Source organism: Sinocyclocheilus rhinocerous, unplaced genomic scaffold (genome assembly GCF_001515625.1).
Source record: "Sinocyclocheilus rhinocerous isolate Xijiao unplaced genomic scaffold, SAMN03320098_v1.1 scaffold1168, whole genome shotgun sequence".
Taxonomy (NCBI): Eukaryota; Metazoa; Chordata; class Actinopteri; order Cypriniformes; family Cyprinidae; genus Sinocyclocheilus; species Sinocyclocheilus rhinocerous.
The window spans coordinates 1,576,265-1,602,571 of record NW_015650373.1 but is presented as its reverse complement, the minus strand read 5'-3'; the positions used below and the strand labels follow the sequence as shown (position 1 = coordinate 1,602,571).

Below are 26,307 nucleotides of genomic sequence, written 5' to 3'. Positions count from 1 at the left end.
TTTTTATAGACATTTATTTCCTTGCGTTGACAATGTGCTGCATTATTTTGCTCATTGCACCCTCCTGTGTCCTTGGGAGACAAGCCAAACGTTTCCTTATGACCTATTTAATCTGCATATAAAACATTAGAAATTAGATATTTGTTTAATTTTTATTGTGTGTTTGACTGTTAAAACAAAAAATATTTGTTGTTTGTCTCAATAAATTTGGTTAATTTCAAAATACAGTGGTTAAATTTTAAAAAAAATATTCTATTGCTCTTTATTTTAAAAAAGGTTATAAAAAATGTCAATAATTATCGATACCGAACGATATGAAACATTATATCGTTGATACATTTTTTAGCTATATCGCCCAGCCCTACTTGAGGGTAAGTAAATCATGGGGTAATTTTCATTTTTGGGTGAACTAACCCTTTAAAGACTTCACCCTGGGCTGGAAGATTGTGTATTTTGCATTTTTCAGTGAAACGTTTGTCTCTCTGTGGCTCTAATAAAGTCTGTATGCTTCATATAGAGAGTTATAATGTAGATCGTGCTTTTTCACCGAACTTCAAACTCATCTATGCCGCTTGTTGATCATTCTTGAAGTGAACTTTTGCCCATTTGGTGATTAAATAAACTGTTTTAGGCCGCTGCTTAAATTGAACATGTCAGGTGTGTGTGATCCCTGATACCTGCGAGTTCTCAGTGGCAGCACTGCGCTATTGTGCGACTGCCATATTTTGTTATTTTGAAAAGATAATCATCAAGTGTTCTAGAATAGAAGCAATTACAGATGCTAATTGGCGGTAATGTACAATCCTCTAGTCGAGAGGGATGTTTTACTGTTTCGGCTGTTTGTGATCATTTAAAACTTAGAGGATTTGATGTTAAATTTCAATGGAGTTACTATCGGGCCAATTTGTGTGCTTTAAATAATTAATCAAAAACAATAGCACAAAAACATCTTGTAGATCATTATTTAAAAGCTCACTCAATCATGGCACAATAGTCTGTGCTGTAATCAAAAAGTTGGACGCAGACAGAATGGTTCATATATATATATATATATATATATATATATATTGAAGAATAAGGACACTTAAAATGATCTGTTGAGATCTTATCATTTGGGGAGATTTTCCAAAACTGCTCCATATACTTAGCTTCACATATTCACTTTGATAAGCAGTGACCCACTACACATTTCACTTTACTCAAAACAGTCAACAATCTACTTTCCAATCCAAGAAAATTCTCAGCTCCCCCTGTAGCATTGCTTTAACACCATCATAAGTAGGTTTATCTGTTATCTAACATGTGATTTGCCAGACAGCATCCAAGTCCTGAGTTAGGTATGTTTGGACACAAAACTGCGGGACATGCCGGTGAAGTTGACACAACACACATCTGATGTTTAAAGGAAATTGGAGTGATAATAAAATGCCATTGTGAGGTGGTATTGTGACCCCGAGGCAAAGCTTTGAAATGAAAGTGCTTGAAATAACGTCTCGGTTACGTATGGTAACCCTCGTTCCCTGAAGGAGGGAACGGAGACGTCACGTCCCGTCGCCACGGTTGCTGTACCACCGCTGAGCGGCCGGGTCGCCGGCTCGGCTCCTCAGCGAAAACCTGGTATGCATTGCACCTGCTGCCTTATTATACTCACGCTGTGATCAGCGGCAGCTGGATGCAATAATTGCATGCCAATGTGCATTGGCTCGTTTAGTTTACACTCGAAGTAGATTGGTCTATCGAAGCGATATCCCAATTCGTCGGTCACGACGTGACTCGTAGTGACCGACTGAAAGGGAACGTCTCGGTTACGTATGGTAACCCTCGTTCCCTGAAGGAGGGAACGGAGACGTCACGTCCCGTCGCCACGGTTGCTGTACCACCGCTGAGCGGCCGGGTCGCCGGCTCGGCTCCTCAGCGAAAACCTGGTATGCATTGCACCTGCTGCCTTATTATACTCACGCTGTGATCAGCGGCAGCTGGATGCAATAATTGCATGCCAATGTGCATTGGCTCGTTTAGTTTACACTCGAAGTAGATTGGTCTATCGAAGCGATATCCCAATTCGTCGGTCACGACGTGACTCGTAGTGACCGACTGAAAGGGAACGTCTCGGTTACGTATGGTAACCCTCGTTCCCTGAAGGAGGGAACGGAGACGTCACGTCCCGTCGCCACGGTTGCTGTACCACCGCTGAGCGGCCGGGTCGCCGGCTCGGCTCCTCAGCGAAAACCTGGTATGCATTGCACCTGCTGCCTTATTATACTCACGCTGTGATCAGCGGCAGCTGGATGCAATAATTGCATGCCAATGTGCATTGGCTCGTTTAGTTTACACTCGAAGTAGATTGGTCTATCGAAGCGATATCCCAATTCGTCGGTCACGACGTGACTCGTAGTGACCGACTGAAAGGGAACGTCTCGGTTACGTATGGTAACCCTCGTTCCCTGAAGGAGGGAACGGAGACGTCACGTCCCGTCGCCACGGTTGCTGTACCACCGCTGAGCGGCCGGGTCGCCGGCTCGGCTCCTCAGCGAAAACCTGGTATGCATTGCACCTGCTGCCTTATTATACTCACGCTGTGATCAGCGGCAGCTGGATGCAATAATTGCATGCCAATGTGCATTGGCTCGTTTAGTTTACACTCGAAGTAGATTGGTCTATCGAAGCGATATCCCAATTCGTCGGTCACGACGTGACTCGTAGTGACCGACTGAAAGGGAACGTCTCGGTTACGTATGGTAACCCTCGTTCCCTGAAGGAGGGAACGGAGACGTCACGTCCCGTCGCCACGGTTGCTGTACCACCGCTGAGCGGCCGGGTCGCCGGCTCGGCTCCTCAGCGAAAACCTGGTATGCATTGCACCTGCTGCCTTATTATACTCACGCTGTGATCAGCGGCAGCTGGATGCAATAATTGCATGCCAATGTGCATTGGCTCGTTTAGTTTACACTCGAAGTAGATTGGTCTATCGAAGCGATATCCCAATTCGTCGGTCACGACGTGACTCGTAGTGACCGACTGAAAGGGAACGTCTCGGTTACGTATGGTAACCCTCGTTCCCTGAAGGAGGGAACGGAGACGTCACGTCCCGTCGCCACGGTTGCTGTACCACCGCTGAGCGGCCGGGTCGCCGGCTCGGCTCCTCAGCGAAAACCTGGTATGCATTGCACCTGCTGCCTTATTATACTCACGCTGTGATCAGCGGCAGCTGGATGCAATAATTGCATGCCAATGTGCATTGGCTCGTTTAGTTTACACTCGAAGTAGATTGGTCTATCGAAGCGATATCCCAATTCGTCGGTCACGACGTGACTCGTAGTGACCGACTGAAAGGGAACTGGACAGTTCTGATCAGAGAATATTGGAGTATAATTCTTCAGCTGAAAGACAGAGACAAAGAGAACGCTATGGACCACGATGAAGCCTTATAAGCATTAACATCACTTCCAGCTCATTTTGCTGATTACGCTGTCAGTTAAATTATTAAATCGTACTATATTCTTTTTTAACACTCTGGCAATGTGCTGTAATAATCCAGAAGGCTGTGGATTATGTTAAACCAGACTTTTAACTGCCCTAGTCAGTGTTATGTAGCAGGAAAGTTCAATGTAAGTGTCAAAAGACATAACTGACTTTAACTGACAACCTGTGACTATGGCAGATGTAAATATCCCTGTTTGACACAGTCAGACTTATGACTTCACCTTCATATTTTGAGTAATAATTTCTCAAGTCAATTTTAGTCTGTCAGTCCCTGGAAAACCAGCACATGATGTCTCAAAACTTCCTACTCAGAGAAGAACTGAGAATGTCAAACATTTCCTAGACTCTTTAAGTGTACTGTTCAGAGGTGAGTGCTACATATCAATAAACTCCAGAGAGTCTAATTTAAATCATTTTTATGTGTGGTTTCTACCAAATAAGTTGACTTGTTCACAGACAAGGACCTTTATAAGGTCAATTCAACAATATAAGCAAAAATGTAGAATCTATGTATAAATAAATACACATAAAAATCTATTTACACAAGAGGAAAAAATCTAATTATCTCTTTTTTTCCCCAAAATTTGTATTATTATTTTTGTTATTAATGTTTACAGTTCACCATAATATAATATTATATAGAACATTATATAATAACATTTATAAATATTAAATAATATTATAAACATAATATATTTATATTTCATAATTTCTCAAATAAATATTTATAATTTAACTTGATACTATATTTATATATAGTATACATACTACTTTTCTCTTACTTTAACCATTTTTTTAACCATTTTTTAAATATATTGATATATTTAAATTCCTTTTTATTTTAGAAGTATAGTATATAGTCTTTCTGTCTCTCAATGTTTAGACTCTATGTATATAACCCATATATACTTCCGAAACCACAGACAGTCACCAAAAAAATCTGAGCTCTTTTTTGCTGTGTGCTGCTGTAGAGGATGGAAGAGAGAGTAATGTGGCACTTACCCTGGGAAAGTCATAGCCATGGTTCATGGTCCCTGTCTGTGCCGGCTGCCTCTGGCCTGTGTGCCTGTGTATTGTTACAACTGGTGTTTCACCAATGTAGTTTTACACACGGGCGGGTGTAGGGGGGAGGGTTTCTGTGTGGAGTTCTTACAGCGGACATGAGGGTATGGGAGGTGACAAGGGAACCAATAAATCAACCACTCATAAACCCGGCCAGCCTACTTTTGCTCTCCCTCTCTTTCTGTGATCTGCCATTCCCTGCAGCCACCGTAAGGGCCGTTTGTGACTGAATGTTTCAGGAATACTAAAGGAAGGGTGTATTTGTTGCCCCGGAGTGTTTTAATCCAACTGGTTTTCCCAGTGCCGTCAGAAACAGACTCTCCTGCAGAGTTCATTCAGGGCGGCTAATAAAACAGGGATCTGGAGGGAATTAAACCATGTTTCTGTAAACCCCTAAACCATCCACTATAGGTCACGTCGGTCAACTCTATTCCGAGATCTGACTAAAAATAGAAGAAAAAGAAATCCATCCAGTTCATTGACTTTTCCGCTTTACAGCTCAAAATGATCCATCGTGGTGGAAACAGACAGGCAGTACTAGGCCAGCAGACGCTCAAGTGTTAAGCAGACGCTGTTGAGCCGTTTACTGTGACTCTGCCAATACCTGCTGTAGTCCTAATGTAACCTGGCTTTCAGCCACAGTCTCTAATCCCAGGCCGAGGTCACGCAGTGTACACACTCCACATGATTGTCAGCAAAAGCAAAGAACTCTACAGCACTCCACATATGATTGGGTTTTTGATTTAATAGTAAAATGTAGGGCTGTCAATTGATTAAATTTTTTTTTATTGAGTTTCTTACATGATATACAATTAAGACACGATTATACAATCAAAAGAATAAATCAATATTAGCCTCCAAATGAAGATAATTTAATTATTGTGGCAGATTAAAACATTGAAAAGACATTATAACCCCCCTCCACCACTGGCCTACAGGCCACAATTATTTCTATCTCACACTATCATTCAAAAGCTGAGGGTCGGTAAGATTTTTTTCATGTTTTTGAAAGTCTCTTTTGCTCACCAAAGCTGCTTTTATTTGATCGCAAATACAGTAAAAACAGTAATACTGTGAAATATTATTACAATTTTTAATATTTTTTGGAAAAGCTGAATTTTCAGCAGTCATTACTCCAGTCTTCAGTGTCATGTGATCCTTTAGAAATCTTTCTAATATGCTGCTCAAGAAACATTTCTTATCAATCAGATATTATTAACACATTTTATTCTTATTATTATTGATTTTGAAAATGAATGAGTATTTAATATTATTGTGGAAACTGTGATACGTTTTTGTGATTCTTTGGTGAAATGAATGTTCAAAAGAAGAGCAATGAAATAGAATTTTTTCTTTCTAAAACTTTATGTAAAGTTTTAATTGTCTGTATACACAAGCAGACTACATTTTTTGACCATTACTCTGATGGCATAAAAATGACTATTTGCAGAATTTTACATACAAAGGGGGGCATGATAAATTACCATTAATCAATCTATTTTCTTGCGTTTTTAAAAAAATAAATAAATCACACTAAATTAACAACCCTACAAAAGGTCATGTACACCATAAAGTCCTGACTTTATACATGACTCACAGTGTCATAGTATAATGATGACCAGACTGTGACAGAGTTTTACCATTAACAAGGCAGATTAACTAAACAGCTGATTGAGCCGTTTAGTTTTCAACCCATTTTTTTGCAAAAAGTCTACTTGATGAAACTGAATTGGCCTAACATGATTTGGCTGAGAATGTGAAACTTCTGAAACTCTGTTTAAAGACATTTCAGCAATCTGCTCAACCAAGTCAAAATTAATCAAACTACTTGAGAGAATGAAATAATTGGGCTCTGAAGTGGCGGTAGTCTAACGTGAATAAATGAAACACGATCTAAGCTCTCTCAGATGACTGCTCGGTGTAAAGACACCCTAATGGCAGCTCAAGCACTGAAGCAGGAACATCGGTCTAAACCCTCAATACATCTATTCAGCAGAACTGGACGTGCAACCAATAGCTTCCCTGATAATTTCCGGAAATTTGATCTAATCTCCAAAACTATGTGCATTACATATAACAAAGCAAGAAATCAGTAAGGAAACAAAAGGAGTCATTTTTATCATGATGGATGTACCATAGAGAAACTTTGTGAGTCAAAGTACACATGCAAGGAACAGATCTATTCAAAGAGATGAAGAAACTATAACTCTAACTAAAACTAAATGACAGGCTGAATGTTTGGAGAGAAAACACACAACTTTTACAACGAGAAGAACCCAAGGTCACAGCAAGGCTCTCAGCAGGTAGCGCCGGATCGCGGCCCCATGCCAAGTCTCGGTCCGAGAAACAGGAGAAAATTTTCCTGAGCGACTCAGTAGATGTGTGTCATATTTCTCAGCTCAATGCAACTTTCTTTCACAATGTTATCAGAGCCTCCTGCTCACAGAGGGACAAAGCTAGCGGAGGTACAGAGAGAGAAACTTTCTCACACCCTCAAACTGTGATGAGAAAAGGATACAATTACACAAACAACTGTGATTACTAAGGGAAAGCACTGCCAGTACATACAAGAGGGAATACACAAGATCAGAGGGGGAAATAGATGAATGCATGCTATACTCAAACCATTGAGCATTTCTCAAAAGAGACTAAAGCTCTTATGAGGTCATTTGTGCGCTAAAAGATGAACACATTATGTTAGGGTTGTTATACCAGTTATAGCAAGTAGCTACACTTTTAAGGGGTCATGAACTGCCTTTTTTATTATTTTGTACTGTTTTCTGAGGTCCACTTATAATCTGTCTGTGATTTAGGTTAAAAACGCATAAATACTCAGAACATATCAAATGATCTGTAATAACAAACAAAGCAATAGTGACCACGTAATAAAAACTAAAAAAAAAAAGAGTAGTGTGCCTCTTTTCCCACCCACTCACACACACACACACACACACACTTCAGAGGGCCACACTGAATACATTTCCACAATCTGGACTGGATCATCTTTCCTTTCCAGTGTAAATTATCTATCTATTAATCAGTCAATCTATCTATCTATCTGTCTATCTATCTAAGCTACATCTATCTATGCTGTATCTTCACTCTTTGATCTATGCAGTGAAGTGCCATGACACTGTTGTCCTACATGCAATTCTGGGTTGATTTATTTTCTTTCTAGAAAATCTGTTTAAGGCATTTATGAAAAAGATACACCATTTCCTTTAGCTTATATCATAGATTACAGCATTCGACAATTTGTAAACTGCAGTGAACAGAGGTCGGTGACTCCGACAGATGTGACAGTCGGACCAGCTCAGGGAAAATTACTGGATGCGGCGAGAAAGAACTAAAGAATATGCGTCACGTGATTCTAATAGGCTCCAGCACTCCTCTAGTTCAACTCTTGCCGGGGATAATCTTTCCTGATGATCCTAGTAAACTGAGCAACATGTCCCAAACTCAAGTGCGATGTTTTCAGGACACACATAATGTGTGTTTAGCCCATAAACAGCTAGCCGGAGAAAAGACGCGTCCCTCTTACCTTTTTCATGGATTTGTGGGTCGGGACCGCAGTGAATGCGGCGGACAGCTCGCCGACGTTCATGTTCGCGTCGCTGTTCTTCGTGCCTGTCATCGCGGAGTATTTCTCGGCAACGTTTTCGCTCTCTTTAAACTCTTTGCTGGCCTGTTTCAGCTCCAGCTTCGCATCCTCGCCACAGTCTGTCATGGCAATCTATATCTATGCGCTTTCGGAGCCGTTGCCGGTTGGTTTTACGCGATAGTCCTTCAGCTCTGTTACTGTAACCTTTCGATTCGTCCTTGTGTTGCTGGAGCGCTTCAAAAGCTCCGACTATCTCAAAAGCGGAAGGGGTGATTGCGCAAAACGTCTGCAAGAGAGGAACAAACTGTCGAATACGGATGCTAGTAAATAAGAATGTAGTATCACTCCAAGCCGCAGTGGACCTCAGATTATTATATTTGACTGTCCGGTTGACGGCCAGCATCAGCGGTGGGCGGGGCTTAAAGGCGAGCACCTGCACGCAGAGGAAATTGCACGAAAACTGTTTTAACGGTGCATGTAACGTAATCTGTCAGTTTTAAGACCTTATTTTAAACAGTTCTAGTCAAAAATAACTAATATTTACGATATTAACTAATATTTTTGAGAGGTCAACCTCGTGAAAATACTTCAAAAATTGTATGTAACATTATTAATCCGAGTTGAATATAGTTTGAGAAATGTAGGCCCTATTCTTCTCAAAACTTATTCAGAATGTTAACGGGAAACAAATACGAATTGAATGACCTGTATAATATAGGATTTAAATTGACAGTTGACACAAAAGTTTAAAAAAAAATCTGATATAATTTACTCAAAAGGTTGAGACACAAAAGGTTGCATCTTTTCCATACAATGAAAGCAAACGGTGAGTGCTGTTAACTCTTTTTGCAATCCATTAAAGAAAGTCATACAAATATGAAACAGCATAAAGATTACTAAATTATTATAAATTTGTTATAATAGTAAGAATAACTGGGCCCCAGCCCCATGGTTGAGAGCCACTGCTTTGAAATATCTGATTTCAATCACAGCGAAGTAGATTAAAACACTGAACTGTTTGAATTTGGATCATTTACAGCCTTCTTGTGCTCACAAAGATTATAATAATAAAGACAAGTTCACAAAGCATGATCTTTCACAATGCGTTTCGCACACAATTTTTATCAAAATACAGGTTAGATGACTTCAATGTCCAACATAACTCAAACTGCATTTCCAAGTAGGAACTAGATGAGCCAGGAAGACAGTAACTGGATACACAAACCTCAGTCAAATTACAAATGATTGTTGTATCAAAACACTAATGTAAAATGACTTCATGTTATGGGCGAAACCTGTATAAAAGCTTGGGAAACAAGAACACCCTATATGACCGGTGTTTCCTTGGTGATGAGGACCGATTTCCAAAAAATGTTGCCCTTTTCCCCATGCCAAACATGTACAATACACTGAACAACACCACAATTAGCTTGTAAGAGATAAACCTACATCATTTCCATGTAACTTCCCACTTATAAATTCATAGGCCTGACATGAACTGTCCATAATGCTAAAAAAGTAGAAAATCAAACAGACTGCCTTGGTCTTCATGATGCAATTAATTATATTCTTGTTTGTTCTACTGCCACCTTTGAAAAACATTACGGTAAATGAGTCATTACTAACTGCGTATTCGCAGTCTCTCTGTGGTTCAATCTACGCTTTGCTATTTATTTGCTTTTTAAACTGCAAGCTGAATTCATTACGCTGTACATTAACAGTAATGGCTCTATGTGTGTCCTCTGGAGCAAATACAAGTCCACGGAGAGAAAACAGATGGGCCCCTCCTTTCAGTGGAAGACATGAGACAGCAGGAACACAGGTTAGTCACACTATCACATCATAGAGCGGCACATTCCACAACCTGTCGTTTTGGCAGACTGGCTTCAATATAAGCTGTTTTTAGACTAACTAGAAAGTTTTGAGTTCTGAAAATTACAGGATGTTTTTATAGTTCAAGGAACACCGGTCACGATGAATTAGGACTGTCTGTTAGTGTTGCGTTGGAGACGGTGATTCACACTGGTGTAAATTTGGTCCTTCACAGTTATTTAAAAAAAACACATTAGAAGTTCTAGTGCTATGACACCCGGATCATCTGGACCACGGCCTCATCTCCAGTCTGGTTCTGGTCCTGTTGCTCCTGCAGGGGAACGGGAGAGGAAGAGGGTCAATCATTACCCTCACGCCTAATCCAGATACGCTTCACTCAGCACCTCTAGAACACATTTCACTCACAAGCGTTTTCACTAGGGTTGGGACACCATGATTTATAGCATCAAGAAAAGCACTGAATAACCAAGAAAAAACAGTGAAAGGTTTATGTTTACCAAGCTGTCACATCATGGATTTCAGGGAAATGGCAGCTATTTAGACTTCTGTTCTATAGAACTGTTTAACGTTACAGACTTCATAGCAGATATCGGTTCTTTTCTAGTCAGGGAAGTATCTGGAAATATTTTTAAATCCCAAAACATTTAAGAGTACAAATTACTTGACAAGACTTGATAAACAGGAATATGCATCACAAGCCACTACCGTTCAAAAGTTTGCTAAGATTTTAATGTTTTTCAAAGTCTCTTATGCTCACCAAGGCTGCATTTATTTGATAAAAAATACAATGATGCATGAAATACAATGAAATATTACTGTTTTACATTTTTTATTTTATTTATTCCTGTGATGGCAAAGCTGATTTTCAGCAGCCATTAGTGCAGTCTTCAGTGCCGCATGATCCTTCAGAAATCATTCTAATGTACTGATTTGGTGATCAAGAAACATTTATTATTATCAATGTTGAAACAGTTGTTCTGCTTAATATATTTGAGAGACTGATAGATTTTTTTAAAAGAACAGCATTTATGTGAAATAAAATTTGTAACATTTCTGTTACTTTTGATCAATATAATGCATCCTTGCTGAATAAAAGTATTGATTTTTTTTTCAGAAAAAAAATAAAAAATAAAAAATAAATAGAAAAAACTTACTGATTCTAAACTTTTGAACAGTAGTCTAATTTGGTTGCAAACTTGTTTAACATTTTGGAAGTCAGTCAGAATGTTTATTCAGAATAAAAATCACAACATGTGACAAAAATGAATACAGTGACGACACTGCATAGGTATGAAATCCAAGCACAAGGACAGAACCAGATCCAATCCAAACAAAAAACAACAACAGTAATGCTTCCTCAAAAGAAATGTAGAAAACAACATAAAAATATATATATTCAAACAAATCACATTTCTTTTAAACTGGTCCCTCAAAAAAATCATTTTCATATTTTTACGTAGTGACTTCATAATTGAAACTGACAGAGTTTGCCAATGACAAAGCATTCATGCTTTCTTAAACCTTCATGCTGTTAATAATAGTGCTTGGACCAAACAGACAATCACGTGATAAAGTCAGTCACAACACATTAGCAATTCTCAGTCCTGAAGAGCTGCATCAGTAGAATATTCAGGGAATATCAGTGTTTTCATCCTGATTACGTCATAACAGTGAAGAGATTATCTTTTTCTTGTTAAATATGGCAGAACAGGAAATCTAAGTTCAGATAGACAGGTCATAAAATAACACACAGCAGATTTAGCAGATCATGCAGTCTGTACACACGAATGCTTAACTAGCAATGAGACATGATGGGACAGACTCAAGCAGCCAACAAGCACAGGAAAAAGCAGGAGGTGATGCGTGCAAGAGCAGCCAATGACAGCATGTCACACAACGAAAAGAGCGAGAATGAATCTGCTAAGGAGAGCAAAGATGAGCGTCTATGCGAGGGGCGAAGTGTGCTCAGGCAGCCAATGTGAGCTCGCGAGTTCAGTGGCATTACGTAGGTCTTCCTGCTTGACATGGCCCTGCGCTCCCACCTGCATGGCCAAAGCCATTTCTTCTTTCTCTTTAGGTGAGAAGAACCGTCCCCCGTCGCCACGCTTCCGCTGCATGGCGTGTTTGTGCCGTGACTCGTGAAGATATTTCTGTAGGAGAGAGTAAGGAATCAGCCTGGATATGAGGCATAATTCATGTCAAAATGCCTATTTTGGCATTCAGAAGGGGACGACTCACCCTTCTTTCTTTAGGGATCTTGCCCTCTGCCTCTAACTTGGCACGAGCTTGGCGTCTCTTTAAGATACGGTGATATTGCTTGGCATTAACATACAGCGGCTCCTCTTCGAGCATCTCGGTCCCTGGCAGAGGGATTCGTTGGATGGCTGGCACAGCACCACCACCCGGCACCATCTGGCAGAACGGGCAAGAAAGGGGCACGAAGAATTAATTTGGTCTGCAATGTCCAAAACATTTAATCAATCAATCAAATCAAATTTTTAGCAATCCAGTGATCAGTCAAGTGACAGTTAACAGCTGAGAACAGAACACAGAACAGCTGAGTGGATCATTTGTGAAGAGACGACGGGCAGATATCACCCTTACACTTGAATCAGTGCTAAAGATTAACACACAGTGGATGGAGGTCGCCACTTTCCACTTCCTTCTGAGTAAATCATCAAATCCTAGGAAGATTCCTGAAACTAGGATTTTTTAAAATTTTAAGACACTGAATGCTATTATGCATGTATTAAAGGAATAGTTTGTCTAAAAATACTTATATACTCTGTCATTAACAGAGTAAACCTGTTTGATTTTATTTCATGGGACACAAAAAAAAAATTTATCCTAGTCATTTTTGAATGTAATGAAAGTGAAACCGGGGATCCAGGGTGACAAAGGACAAAGAAAGTACCATTCACATTTCATAAAAGTGGTCAGTTTGAATTTAGATTTGACAATATGGCATTATATTTCAATTCAAATCTTCTTAAGTCAATCAATAGCTTTTTGAGATAAAGAGACCAAATTTAAGTCACTAATCACCAATAAATTTCTTTTCCTGTGTAGTTCTCATATCTAATTCCCACTTCTGCATATTCAAACGTGCCACATCATCATCAGTTCATCTGAAACAAAATCATCTATGACTGCTCACATCCAATTGAAATCATTTAATCTAAAGGTGTCATTTTTGCGTCTCAGTGAATTACTTAAATTTCACCACTTTTTTGATACTTTTATGGTACTTTTTTGTCATTTTGAAACTTGCCAGCCCAGATCCAAGATCCAGATTGTTTTTTTGTAACTTTGTAATTGTAACTGGAGTTTGGTGCCATCAGGCTAACGTGACAGTCACGACTCATGCAGCTGTAAGGTTTTCTGCTTCTTTTGTTTTTACTCGCGATCTTTACAACACGCATTACATTACGTATTTCATGGCACACTCGTTTTATGCGTATTTGGCGCCACCTAGTGTTGTGGGTGTATTATTGCCATGTCAAAGTCTAGACCCTGAATATAAGACGACCGATGTATTTCCAAATAAAAAATATCGTCTTATATTCGGGACAATACGGTAGATATCAGATGAAAACTGAATGAAAACTAAAATTAGAAATGTGACAACGAAATGTATAAACATTTGGAAAAACATTTGGGTGAACTATCCCTTTAAGGTAAAATCACTCGTATGTCTGCATGTGAAAAGGGCTAGTCCAAAAGCAAGGTGATTGAGACTTAACACAGCATGCATACCCCCCACACCTGTGATGATGAATGAATTAAAGGGATGGTTTAAGTTTGTTAGATACCTCATCGGGAGGTCTTACCATGACCATTCCCCCAGCGTTCACCATGTTTCCAGATACTGGCAGAGTAACGGTAACTGTGCCCTGCCCGCTGTTGGTTGTGGAGGTGTTAGCCTGGACAATCTGAGTGCCTGCCAGGGTGCCTGCTGGGATGGTGATCATGCCTATGGATGGGAGAGAACAAATAGTTCTAACCTGCATAACCTTCAGAACAAGTGTGTATAATGGTATAATCACTAGGGTTGTGTCGATAGACGATAGTATCGTGTATCGAAGATAGTCAGAGATATCGACGATAGCAGATGTCTTTGTTGATAGTCAAGACGATATTACGCTCATTCTCCTATTAATGTATTAAACTATTATTATTATTATTAGGTGACTTATAATTCGGCTATTATTATCAAATTGCCCTGCTATTTCACATCAGCTTCACACACTCGCGCAAATGAGGATTAGAGCCTATAGCCGGTGAAGGAGTCTCCAACCACAAACACAGACGTATATCGTCTGCTGATATAAGGTATTTCATTGCACTTTAACAAGTAATCTGAACGGCCTATATATGTGCAATATTTTACCGAGCCGTCACTAACTGAGTTTAATGCCACAGTTATGCTAGAAAGCATCTCATTCTTGTTTCTGTGGCGGTGCGTCGGGCTCGTCATGGGGCGCACGGTCCAGAGCGCTGCATGACTGATGTAACAACATGTTTATATACACAATATCTCACAGAAGTAAGTACACCCCTCACATTTTTGTAAATATTTTATTATATCTTTTCATGTGACAACACTGAAGAAATGACACTTTGCTACAATGTAAAGTAGTGAGTGTACAGCTTGTACAGTGGGTACGGAAAGTATTCAGACCCCCTTAAATTTTTCACTCTTTGTTATATTGCAGCCATTTGCTAAAATCATTTAAGTTAATTTTTTTGACCAGTATGAGAGAGTGAGAGCGATAACACCAAATTTAACACACCTGCTCCCCATTCACACCTGAGACCTTGTAACACTAATGAGTCACATGACACCGGGGAGAGAAAATGGCTAATTGGGCCCAATTTGGACATTTTCACTTAGGGGTTTACTCACTTTTGTGGCCAGCGGTTTAGACATTAATGGCTGTGTGTTGAGTTATTTTGAGGGGACAGCAAATTTACACTGTTATACAAGCTGTTCACTCACTACTTTACATTGTAGCAAAGTGTCATTTCTTCAGTGTAGTCACATGAAAAGATATAATAAAATATTTACAAAAATGTGAGTGTACTCACTTCTGTGAGATACTGTATGTGTATATATATATATATATATATATATATGAACTAGCGGTTTTAAATAATTTTATATTTAATATGTTAGTTTATTAGTAAGTTTGAAAGTATATTATTTAGATTAGTGGTGCTTCCACACTCTCCCCCGCGTGCGGTTTAAAACACCAAATAGTTATGAAATAGCCTATGACAAGTACAGAGAGTCTATCTCTTGCCCCCACCCACACACGATAATATCGTGTATCGGTGATCTCACAGGCTGGCGATATGACGATTTGAAAAATGACCATATCGCCTAACACTAATAATCACACTTGTTAAAACCCTGAATGATCACCCATTTTATGTTGTTCATATCAGATTTAATGTACATTAATAGAAGAAAGATAAACCAGGTGTAGATATAGTGTGTATTTAAATACCCTGCTGCAGAACTGTGCCATCAGCGTTCACAGGCTGGTATACAATGGTCTGTCCTTCAGCTGTTTGGGCAACATGCTGTCCATGAACTGTAATCTGCTGCCCCTGTGAAACACAACACAAATTAATTTATACTCTATACAACAAAATCTGTGTGAAGTAATAAAATCTGCCTAATAGGCTGCACAAACTCTGGTCATTATAGTTAATAGGGCAGCATTCTCTTAATTAATGTATGATATAATATGAATCAGGGGGAAAAAAATAGGTACAAGGTTCCCACATAATTTTAACCAAAATTGTATTAATTTGCAAAATTTTCCAAGGCCTGAAATTTCCATAATATTTCCAGGTCCAAGTATAGTCCAACTAAAACAGAGAAGAGAATTGAGTGTGTTTGAGACCTGATTCTGGCCTGCGGTAATGGCAGTCTGGGGCTGCTGTATGATGATCTGCTGAGTCTGACCCTGCTGACCCTGCAGCTGCAAAGTTTGACCACCCTGCAACTGAATCTGTCCCGGCTGAACCAACTGGATCTACACATACACAAACAAATCAGAAATAACATATCAGATATGAATTTCAATAAGTCAAGAATTCAAGAACAAATATATGTTTGTAAATGCAGACCCTGAAAATCATATCAACTATGTAAGTGTAAAAATAACAAAATTAAAACCATCGTCCATTGCTTCATAAAATATGTGCACTGATAATAAAAGTAGCAGAGGGATATTTAGATGACTATACTGTTAAGAATAATAGGACGATCTATAGATATATTTAAGTAGCTTTCCCCACATTGAGGAGTGTTGACGAGCAGAGTTGCACTTACCTGCTGAAGGCCTTGTGCTCCAGACATGGGCACCTGCATGATTGTCTGGCCCTGAGCTCCAGACATGGCCTGTACCATGATGGGCTGACCTGAGGATGTAATCAGCTGCCCACCACTCACCTGAACCATCAGCGGCTGACCCTGGACCTGAGCGCACACATACACTCACTGAACGTTAGCATGGGGCCAAAGGGTCAGAAATAGACATTCAACACAATATTAGATCTGCACCATGCAGCTTTAGGCATTACACGTGACTTATGGCAACATTTATGATGGAACCTGAAAAATAAATTAATAGCCATGTTTTTCTGGTTACTTTATAAAAAATAATATGATTAAAAAGGGCCCTATAAATTGGCTGTGATGAGGTAGACAGATTTCCATTCCATGTTTGTATTCTTAAACATGATCATAGAGAGAATCCGCTCAAAGGACAATCATGCAGTTCATCAAAATCCATACAGTGCTGTGATGCGTTTGATCAGTATTAAGTGGTTATAACATGCAACACACACTGAAGACAAACACAAGTGATCTTATAGTACTGTCTCCTAACAAGACCTTCTTTTCCAGACACATTAAAAGAGGTGAATCCCTTTTCAGAATGTGTCCTGAGCAGCTGCTTTGACTCCACGGGCAACATGGAACATGGCAGAAAGCTCACTGGACGATCCGGATCACGATTTGTTGTAAGTAAAAGCAAGTCATGCTGAACGAGCTCACATCCTCACAGACAGTGTGACATGACGCATGCAACATCACAAGCCTGAAGGTCGGAGTTCACACAACTACCTGGAGCGTCTGCACTTGCTGGCCTGAAGCCGTAGCGACAGGTGCTTCTGTTTGCAGCTGTACTGCTGTTACGGTGCCCTGAGCCTGTGGACAACCCACATCACACCTTGCTCTGCATCATCTCTTACAGAAATGCATTACTAATATATGTTTGCCTTATTTTATACTTCCTAATCTAATCCTCTAATTCACGCTGTCCATTTCAGACTGATATTCTAGATTCTAAACCCCCCCCAAAAAAGTGTAGGTCCATTCCAACTATACATTTTGGCAAATTTATGTCACTTTGGTGTACCTTCTCAGTGAAAAAATAAAGTTAGTGAAAAAAAAAAAAGAGTTCTAAAATTTTGATTCAGAATTAGTTTTCAATAGAATAATAACATGTACTAATAAATTGTTCAAAGTAAGACCAGTAACATGCTTTAAGAAAGTAAGCAGCATCAATAATTTCATGTTGACTTATGGGGACAATTTTGCTTCTTTTGTTGACTTAAAAAAAGTTTAGTCTTCACTTGATGTCCAGTTTGAAATCTGGGTCCTGAAGCAAATCTGTTTGACAAACAGTTCTACAATAATAATTCAGCAGCTCCTTTGACAAAAAATAAATAAATAAAATAATATAGACCTCAAAGAAAAAGTAATATTTTCTTTCTGACGCACATTTGCATGATGCAAAATGCACTGGGTGTGCTTGTGTCACATAAACCTTGTTTTTATCAGGACTGAGAAAGTTCATTTCAAAGGAGAGAGACTGTAGGCGACTACAAGAACTATTTACCCAGTCCTTTCCTTGAATTGGAAACCACTTCCTGAAGCGGATTACTCTCCTGCTATTTTAAAAATACTAGTGCACCTGATATATATCTACATACAGAACAATTTACAATTTAGATAAGTTTAAAAATGCACGGAAAAACAAATAAAAACCACACTCATGGTTTTTTTTTCATATTAAAGGTATCTGATTAAACAGCAACCTGTTTATATGGGCTCTTACCTGCTGCTGGATTTGCCCATTGGCAGCTTGCACCACTATCTGATCCCCACTTGTTGTAGTTGTATATTGCTCCATATTTCCTTCGTCACCTAAATTGTCATTAAAAAATGAATTAAAGTCCAAGGAATGTCCTGCTTATTATTCAGTATGACCAAAACTAGTAGATTTCTATGAAAACAAATGAAGTCTGATGTCTCTAGCTGCAGGTTTGGGCCAGAAGCCAGGTGTATTTTGAGACTGAATGTTTCCTTGTTGAATGTGCTTAATATTACGAACAGCATATTACATTACCTACTGAGGCTATGTTTGATTTTATTTTTTTAGCTACAGATACACAGTAAAGGCCTGAAAAGTTAACAAGCAGGTCTAAAGAATTTACAGATTTGAAGCGTTTCACAAACCCTTTCAAGGCGGTCTGTTTGGCAAACAACATTTAACGTTACTCATCATGAGCAAACCAAGGTAACTAAAATGGGCTAAAATTCAACCTGTTTTTTAAATAGCACAAAAAAAACAGCCGCACATTTCCCAAACAGTAGCAGGTCTGTCTTTGTTTTGGACTGCACTAACAGTATCATTCATGTCCAGTGTCTGCTCTCGCGCTCTCTCCCTCTTGCATTAACCGATTTGATTTCTGTATTTTTCAGAATTAGTCATTTGGTTGGTCACTGACAAACCAATCCGTGTTGTCAGCTACCATTTCCCTTGGAGCAAGCGCAACCCTTTACCGTTTCTCCGTTTGTCCGATACCCTTCTGATTGGCTCCACTACAGATCTCAAAAACCCAATCAACACAGTGGTGCTGCCAAAATGGCGAAAAATGAGCCACACAGAGAAGAAAGGGGGCAGGCTTGACGCATGTGATCGGCGAACGGAGCCGAGTTTTGCCGAGTAGGAACGATCCGAGTCGGAAAGAATCGAGTGACTGGTGCGCATGCGTGGCTAAACCATATGCTTCCGGTGTGTAATGTCATCGTGAAAGAGGAGCGAGAGGGAAATGTGAGTGTTTTACAGGCGTTGTTTATAAAGTATGTTCACATAGTATTTGACATTATATGGTTATATAAGATCAAAGTTCGTGTTACGAAAAAGAGTAAGGTCAATTTGACCTTTTGTATATGGAAATTAAAACGCTCGATTTTATAAATGAGCTTACATTTGATAAGTGATGTAGAAATAACGTAGATTTAATGAAATTCAAATACTCTGTTTAACAAATTGGCTTACATTTGATAAGTGAGATAGAATAACGTAGAGATAACGTAGTGAAATCATTTAATTTAATGAAATAACGTGTTTTTTATTCAGAAACTTTACATATGTAAGGCAAAACACCATAGATGAATAGGGTTAAAAAAATGTAAATGATGGATATTACCTTACTTTCCCAGTTGATTAATCACAATACATTAAAACAATTGTTTTGTATTGCAAGTTTTCTGAAATGCTATTTTTAATATGCACATGATGCATGATACATTTCCAGAAGAGAAATCTGATCATTGGATAAAACTAGGTTCAAAATTCTTTTTATTTTGCTAAAGGTTCTTATAGAGGGGATTCTGGACATTTCTTTTAATCACTCTATAAATCAGAAACTGTCAACAACCAGTAAAAAATATCAGTGCATGAGAAAAAAGTATTTAGAGAATGTATTGTATAAGTATTGTAATTGAAATTTACAGAAGCAAATAGATGAAGTATAATAAAATAAACGCTTCATGTGAATTTTGGATGTTCCCTTCCACTAGTCTGAAAGATTAAGTTATGGAAGCAAAATAGTCTAAAATCTCAAAATTGCGGGAAAGAAAATCTTGTACTTTCGGTGTACTCTTTTCTTCAGACTTTTCTTCTGACTCTTATTATAGAATTCTAGATATTATTTGATAAATACTCCTTTTTTAATATTGGATTCACTTGCAATTTCAGATGTCACTGTCTTTGTGTCTCTGACTGTACAGAATGGGCACACCGTGGAGAATGGCCCACATGTTGGCCACCAAACTGGCCTCATTCCCAGGACCTGCTGCTTGCCAGGTTTGTCGCCATGCCAGTCGACACGCGTACGGGTGGATGTCACAGAGGTATTCGGATTCACATCCAAGACAGAAACAACAGGAAGACATGTTTGAAGATGACCATGATATGGATGCCGTAGAAGCCAAACTGAACTCTATTATTAGGTGAGTCCTTGTACAGAAGCACAAAAGCAAATACTGCTGTCTTCATCCATTAACATTATTTCCTGTGCAGTGAAGAGAGGAAAAGGCGTAAAGCAGCAAAGTTTCACATCATCAAGAGGAAAATGAACAATCCTGAAGCTCCAGAGAGAAGACTCAGCTGGGATGCTATTCAGCAGATAAGGTATCAGTGTGAACATGTCTATGTATTACAAAGCTCTCTGGAATACTTGATTCTGATTGGTCAATCACACAGCAGTCAAGAATTTTTGTATAACTCTACATTATAACCAGCATTTGACTGCATCACATGCATGTGACTATATTAAAAATCACCTTGGAGGACTTTAGCAATTTTAATATTTCTTAAGCACAAACTCTTTGTATTTAAATATGTTAGATAATTAATTCCTAGAAAAAGTCATTTGGATTGCAGATTAATAATATGTAAATAATGTAATAATTTTGCAGTGTTCATCTTTTGCTGTGGCCACTGTTTTTATAATAATATAAATATCTTTACTGTCATTTTTTATCAATTTAATGCATCCTTGCTGAATAAAATTTCTGTTAATTGATTTCTTTTTAAACGGAAAAAAAATCATACTGACCCCAAACTTTTGAATGATTTGATTGTATTTTTTATATAAAAATAAAATGTGATATAATCCTGATATAATTTTTCTTAGCCAATCGTGAATCTTTAAGTAAGATAATTTCCAATCCGGTACATTTCTGTATATGATAACATAATAAAATAATATATTTAGCTGTATTTAATAGCATATCTCATGTCTAGACAAAAATATTGTAGTTATCTGCGGCCCTTCCATACACTGAGCAATCATATGTGTCTTTTCACAGGTACTTAAAGCAGGAGTCCCCAGAGGAATGGACACTGCAGAGATTAGCAGAGGGTTTCTCTGTAAGCCCTGATGTCATTTTCAGAGTCCTCCGCAGCAAATACACCTCATCGGCAGTCCGAAAGCTGAAGCAGGACTCGAAAGTGTTAGCTAGTACTGGGCCGCAGTCTCTCAGAGATGGAAAAACTGAACAGACCAGACTGCCAAAGACTGCAGCACCAGCCATACTCCTCTCTGGAAACACAGGTGCACTGACAGCACTGAGTACAGGAGCGCTTGCAGTGAGGGAGGCTGAGACTGGACTCATGTCCTCTAGTGGTAACATAGTACCATCACAGCTATCGGCTGAACAGAAAGTGACACCTGCTTTACAGGAGCAGCCTGACTGTAAAGCTGAAATGGACACGAGGGGTGATATAGAGTTAGAGGAGGAATGGGATGGAGTGATTCTGAAGGAGGAAGAACTGGAGCACCTCGCACAAACACTGAAGGAAAAGCCCAGTCCAGTGGAACAGAAGGGAAAAGAGTTTTTTGACAGTGAAGGCAAGTTCCTGTATAGAATTTGAGTGGCTGGCAAGTCATCTGTGTTTATCAAAACACTTGTCGCTCAAATCTAGGCCTGTTCTTTTATGAATATGATTTCATTGGTATAGTTTGTAACAAAACGTATATGGCACATTGTGCAGTTCCTGGCCTGCCCATTAAATTTTAACATTTTCCCTTTACATTTTTTTGTTTTTCTGTCACATTTGCTTTTTTACTTTTATGTTCAAAGTGAAAACTAAAAATCACAAATAAAAAATACAAAATCAATGGGACAAATCAATTTATTTCTCAAACAAGCAGTTCTGTTCCAAATATACAGAGCAAAAATAAAAGATACAAAGTCAGAATTGCTGTATATGTACAGAGCTTCACAACTAATATATACATTGATTTTGCACAGCAAGAAAAGTGTAACATCTCATAAATAAAATCACTGTCACAATGGAAATCATTTAGATTTAGATTTAATTTGCACTGCATCTATTATTATTATTACTACCCCAAGCATCGAGAGCAATTAAATTTAGTAACAAGTATTAAGTAATTTAGGGGCATAATTGCTCTTATTTTGTTGTATAAGAAGTTCACACATATAATTTGTCAACTGATAGAATAATAAATTTGTCAAAGCTCATGTTATGAACTGTGGTAATTCTTTCTGAAATGAAATTGTTCTGTTGTTTTAGAATTATTGAAGATGAGATCTACATTTCATTGGAAGGCACAAGCTATGCCTCCATGCTAGGCACTTGAATCAAAATATACACTAGGATTTTTACACCTATTAAACACTGGAACTCATAATCTGAGTCTTTGCAATGGAGATTGTCTTCCTTTAAGAAAACAAGAGACTTTTGTTTAGGTATGTGTAAATAAACGATTACGAGAAATTTGGAAAATGCCTCCAAACTGTAGAACTGATATTTAAATACACACTTAACAGAAAACTCACTGCATCAGACATCAAACATCTATGCAAACAGGAAGTACCAACGGAAAGGTGATAAATTGCTCTATTGCATTTGAATAGTCAAAATTAAGTCACATGGTCAGAGACTTTAGACCACTGGAACTGTTCTCACCTCACTGAATTTTGCTGCACACACATGAAAATAGTTAACACATGCAAAATTATTGCGACTAATGGTTTGTCACACAAACACTTAGTCAGGTTTTAGGCGTTTCTGTGCGCAATGGTAAAAAAAAACAATCACACCTTTTTCTGCTTGATAACTTCCCTGCTGTCAAAGCAAGAACCAAGAAACAGCACAAATGTTGAAAGCTAAGAAATTTGATTTGGGGAAAATGTGCATTGTACACAAACTACAACTTTTCTATTTTACATGCATTTGCATCATTTCTTAGCTCATAAAAATATTTATTATTACAAAATTTTTCCTAACCGCTGCAGAACATTTAAGTGTGACTAGCTTAAATATCGGTTGTGTAATATGTGAAAATTATCTCCACGTTATACAGTTATTTATCCAAATAACAAATTCTTCTTTTATCAAACTCACAGCCTATAACATAGCTACACAGTTTAAGGTGAATAATATTCATAAATCTTCAATTATAAATATATTCCCTTTTTATGCACCCAAATCTATTGCCTGTTTCTCAGCATTTTATTGCTATATTCATTAATGCACCTGATTACTTACAGCAAAGTGGACATTGACAGCAGTTATGATCACATTCTATTGATAAACACAGTCAGGCTTCAGTAGCACAGTATTTAAACATGGGACGCTTGCATCACATACGTGTGATATGATTCATTGTTTCCTGGTGCTGAATGAAATTTCTGCTGAAATAAACCATTTCGAAATCTGATATCACAATGAGGATAAACAATACCTCTAGTTTTTACATAAGGGCATCTGTACATAAAAAGAAAGCAAGTATTTTACAAGTACCCCACTGACAGTCTCATCAAACAAAAGGTTTGATCCTTAAAATCACGCCCAGAAGACCCCAGTGTCAAAAGCAAGAATTGAAACTTCCACAAACAGCATTTTAAACACTTCTTCACTGCTTTCAGCAGAGTTACATTCACAAGACACTTCTATCATGGTAACAGCTTCCTATTGGTGGTGAAGCAATCAGGTTCCCTCCCATTGGTCGAGAAGCAAGGAAGTGCATGATGTTAGCTGGTAGATTAAATCTGAGAAAGCTGACAGCTGGTTTGTGCTTTAGGAGGATAGAGACAGCAGCAGTAATGTCTGAATGACAGGAAATGTAGCTTTTGCTCACCTAATGCTCTTTACTCAAGTAGGTCCTGTCAAACACACACAATCATTTAGAAAGATAAGTACAACTATTTGAAATATGAAAGTAGATTACTAAATATACGGTGACCATACCTCTTTTTAGTGGACATGTCCTGGCTGGGATTTCTCAATTGCCTAAAATGTTCAAGGCATTTTTTCATACTTGCTGAAGGTAATGACTGAAAAATTAGTTTGACCAATAGCATTCAGGCATTGTACATAATCAACCATTCATGGCATGAAAGAATGTGGGATCTACAGAGAACGGTCAAAGCAATGCAAATACACGTACATATAATGTATGAGGACTGTAGAGAGAATATCAATAGGAAAACAAAGCCAAAAAAATGTATAAATCCCAGCCAGGACATGTCCAGGAAAAAGGGTGTATAGTCAGCTTGTAAATAATTAAGACAAACGTTTAGGTGAATTGATTAGTGTGAGACGGTCCGAATCAGTACCTCATCAGAGTCATCATGGAAATCATTCTTAGGTGCTCCAGCAACATCTGTGTCCAGTGGTTCATCTATGCCGTTGGCTTCCACATTATGTTGTAAGACAGAGTATCTGTGTACAAGGAACCTGTAAAATATAGAGAGAGCAAAGCCAAATGCTTACTTCATTTGATATAATTAAATATATTCTATATGAAACACTTAAAATATTTGCAGAATAGACTGACCTTCCACCACAGACGTACTTCTTTACAAACAGAACCCCAAACACTACACCGGTCAACAGGATGGTTATGACGATTGCAATGATAGGGGCAGTGTGTGAGGTAGATTTATCTGTAATCTGTGGATTACAGAGATACAAGGTAAATACAGGTACATGAGTGCAAAGTCATCTGTTTTCTAAATGCATCTTATTGTGAACAATTCATCCATGTACAAGTTTCAGTTTTTAAAATTAGTTTTGACCTAATAATTTTTAATCAAAATGTCATAACTGGATCTTCCAGTAAAAACAACTTCTCTCCGGTGAAGTATGCCGGACTAAACCCCAACCCTATCGTACACAAGGTAACAAGCTCGTATTGTTAGATTAATATCGTGGCCACTCTTTTTAATTCAATGAATCAGTGAATGAGGACTGGGGCTGTTGAACTCCAAAAGTACAAAAAGCACCATAAAAGTATTATAAAATGATATTAAAATGATTTTATTATAAAATTTAAGTATAAGGATATTATTTAAAAATAAAATTTTTGGGTGAACTGTTAATTTAACAATTGCATATATACACATACATACTGTATAAGTGACTGGTGTTAAAACACAATTGAACTCCTGTCTGAATGATTCAACTATACAGCAGGTTAAATGCATTCTCACCAGCAGCCGAGGCTCCAGCAGGTTGCTAACACATCTCTTGCTCAGGTCAATCACCTTTCTTTCTGGTTGTTCCCCTCCTTCACATTTATCACCTGGAATCTTTCGGTATCTATTAAAAAATAACAACCATGAAACAATCTGCATGCTGCTTCTAGAGCTATCCTAATGAGTCAGAGACAAGCATGCGCTAACTAGATGCAAAAAGCCTCAACTGTCTACTGACTAATGCTAGGACAAAGCATTAATCCTCAAGCAACGGAGAACAATAAAGAGGGCATTACCCACTGGTCTGTAGCTGTTCCTTTTTCCCATGGATGCAGATCTCCAAATCGTGGCCTTTGAGATCAGCCTGCTCAATACATTGTGAGCTGTTCTCTTTACGGTAATATCCAAAGTCACTAAGGAGGAGGGCAGAGAATATTTGACATATTTGAAAATTTTGATGTCTTTATTCGTAATTTATAACAATAAAAAATAAATCATAATCAAAGGTCTAAATTTATAAACCTTTTAACATGATAAATGACTAGGGCATGGTAAATATATCATTATAAATAATATACATAATAAACAACAACATTTCATAACAGGTTGTTCACTAAAACTAAAATGAAAACGTTTGGATGAGTCCGCTTAAAAGGGGTTGTCTGGGGTACGGTTCAAGTGAACTCCGGTACGGTTCGCTGCTGATGTGAACGCAATCGTACCAAATCATGGAAGTGAACCGCTATTAATGACATATTATTTGATAAAAAATGTGTGTTCGTGTGTGTTTCACTCACTTTCCTGACGAGCGTGACTGACGCGCTGCAAGCAGAGAGCTGTATATCTAATTTCTGTTCGCCTTTAGAGTTCTCGATACGACACAGTGTCACGGTTTTGTTGTTGTCAATTCAATCAATTGACGCCGAATTGCCGCTAATTCGAAGATCCTGTTCGGACATATTTGGCTCCCAAACTCTGGAATAGCCTTCCTGATAACGTTCGGGGTTCA

The 26,307-nt window shown here is 38.4% G+C and overlaps 4 protein-coding genes across 12 annotated transcripts in view; 1 reads left to right on the top strand and 3 right to left on the bottom strand.

Moving 5' to 3' along the window:
* LOC107711996 (putative adenosylhomocysteinase 2) overlaps positions 1–8,570 on the bottom strand; it is a 25,491-nt gene extending 16,921 nt beyond the window's left edge. The window contains exon 1 of the mRNA XM_016517109.1: positions 8,087–8,570. Within this exon, the coding sequence (XP_016372595.1) occupies positions 8,087–8,272 (186 nt within the window). The 5' untranslated portion in view covers positions 8,273–8,570. The remainder of the gene's footprint in view (positions 1–8,086) is intronic.
* A 676-nt stretch (positions 8,571–9,246) lies between these two features.
* Positions 9,247–19,050, bottom strand: LOC107711997 (nuclear transcription factor Y subunit alpha-like). 6 transcript variants are annotated; one of them, XM_016517112.1, is made up of 9 exons: positions 18,843–19,050; positions 18,115–18,203; positions 16,323–16,469; positions 15,892–16,023; positions 15,490–15,592; positions 13,792–13,952; positions 12,218–12,391; positions 12,022–12,129; positions 9,247–10,289 (listed from the first exon to the last, which is right to left on the bottom strand). In XM_016517112.1, the coding sequence occupies exons 1-9, from the start codon at positions 19,048–19,050 to the stop codon at positions 10,227–10,229; spliced, it is 1,185 nt and encodes a 394-aa protein (XP_016372598.1). In that variant the 3' UTR covers positions 9,247–10,226. The 6 variants fall into 6 exon arrangements, with proteins under 6 accessions (XP_016372598.1, XP_016372596.1, XP_016372597.1 ...); XM_016517110.1 differs by lacking the exon at positions 9,247–10,289 and having other exon boundaries at positions 11,193–12,129; XM_016517111.1 differs by lacking the exon at positions 9,247–10,289 and having other exon boundaries at positions 11,193–12,129; positions 13,810–13,952.
* ngrn (neugrin, neurite outgrowth associated) lies at positions 19,040–21,898 on the top strand. 4 transcript variants are annotated; one of them, XM_016517118.1, is made up of 4 exons: positions 19,040–19,113; positions 20,076–20,297; positions 20,368–20,478; positions 21,159–21,898. In XM_016517118.1, the coding sequence occupies exons 2-4, from the start codon at positions 20,077–20,079 to the stop codon at positions 21,721–21,723; spliced, it is 897 nt and encodes a 298-aa protein (XP_016372604.1). In that variant the 5' UTR covers positions 19,040–19,113; position 20,076; the 3' UTR covers positions 21,724–21,898. The 4 variants fall into 4 exon arrangements, with proteins under 4 accessions (XP_016372604.1, XP_016372603.1, XP_016372605.1 ...); XM_016517117.1 differs by having other exon boundaries at positions 19,066–19,142; XM_016517119.1 differs by having other exon boundaries at positions 19,077–19,113; positions 20,044–20,297.
* A 1,034-nt stretch (positions 21,899–22,932) lies between these two features.
* Positions 22,933–26,307, bottom strand: part of LOC107711994 (sortilin-like) — a 21,530-nt gene continuing 18,155 nt past the window's right edge. Inside the window, exons 16-20 of the mRNA XM_016517108.1 lie at positions 25,595–25,711; positions 25,314–25,422; positions 24,659–24,774; positions 24,438–24,558; positions 22,933–23,984 (exon numbers count right to left, since the gene is read on the bottom strand). Coding sequence (XP_016372594.1) covers positions 23,970–23,984; positions 24,438–24,558; positions 24,659–24,774; positions 25,314–25,422; positions 25,595–25,711 — 478 coding nt within the window. The 3' untranslated portion in view covers positions 22,933–23,969. The remainder of the gene's footprint in view (positions 23,985–24,437; positions 24,559–24,658; positions 24,775–25,313; positions 25,423–25,594; positions 25,712–26,307) is intronic.

What these genes read in the sequence shown, in the direction of transcription:
- LOC107711997 (XM_016517110.1), bottom strand. Translation starts at nt 19,050, where the DNA reads ATGCGCACCAGTCACTCGATTCTTTCCGACTCGGATCGTTCCTACTCG. An exon ending in GAGCACAAGGCCTTCAGCAG is followed by an intron (nt 16,024 to 16,322) that starts GTAAGTGCAACT and finishes GTGTATGTGTAG; the next exon opens with ATCCAGTTGGTTCAGCCGGG. An exon ending in TGGCACAGTTCTGCAGCAGG is followed by an intron (nt 13,953 to 15,489) that starts GTATTTAAATAC and finishes TCCCATCCATAG; the next exon opens with GCATGATCACCATCCCAGCA.
- ngrn (XM_016517117.1), top strand. Translation starts at nt 19,066, where the DNA reads ATGCTTCCGGTGTGTAATGTCATCGTGAAAGAGGAGCGAGAGGGAAAT. An exon ending in AAACTGAACTCTATTATTAG is followed by an intron (nt 20,298 to 20,367) that starts GTGAGTCCTTGT and finishes TTTCCTGTGCAG; the next exon opens with TGAAGAGAGGAAAAGGCGTA. An exon ending in GATGCTATTCAGCAGATAAG is followed by an intron (nt 20,479 to 21,158) that starts GTATCAGTGTGA and finishes GTCTTTTCACAG; the next exon opens with GTACTTAAAGCAGGAGTCCC.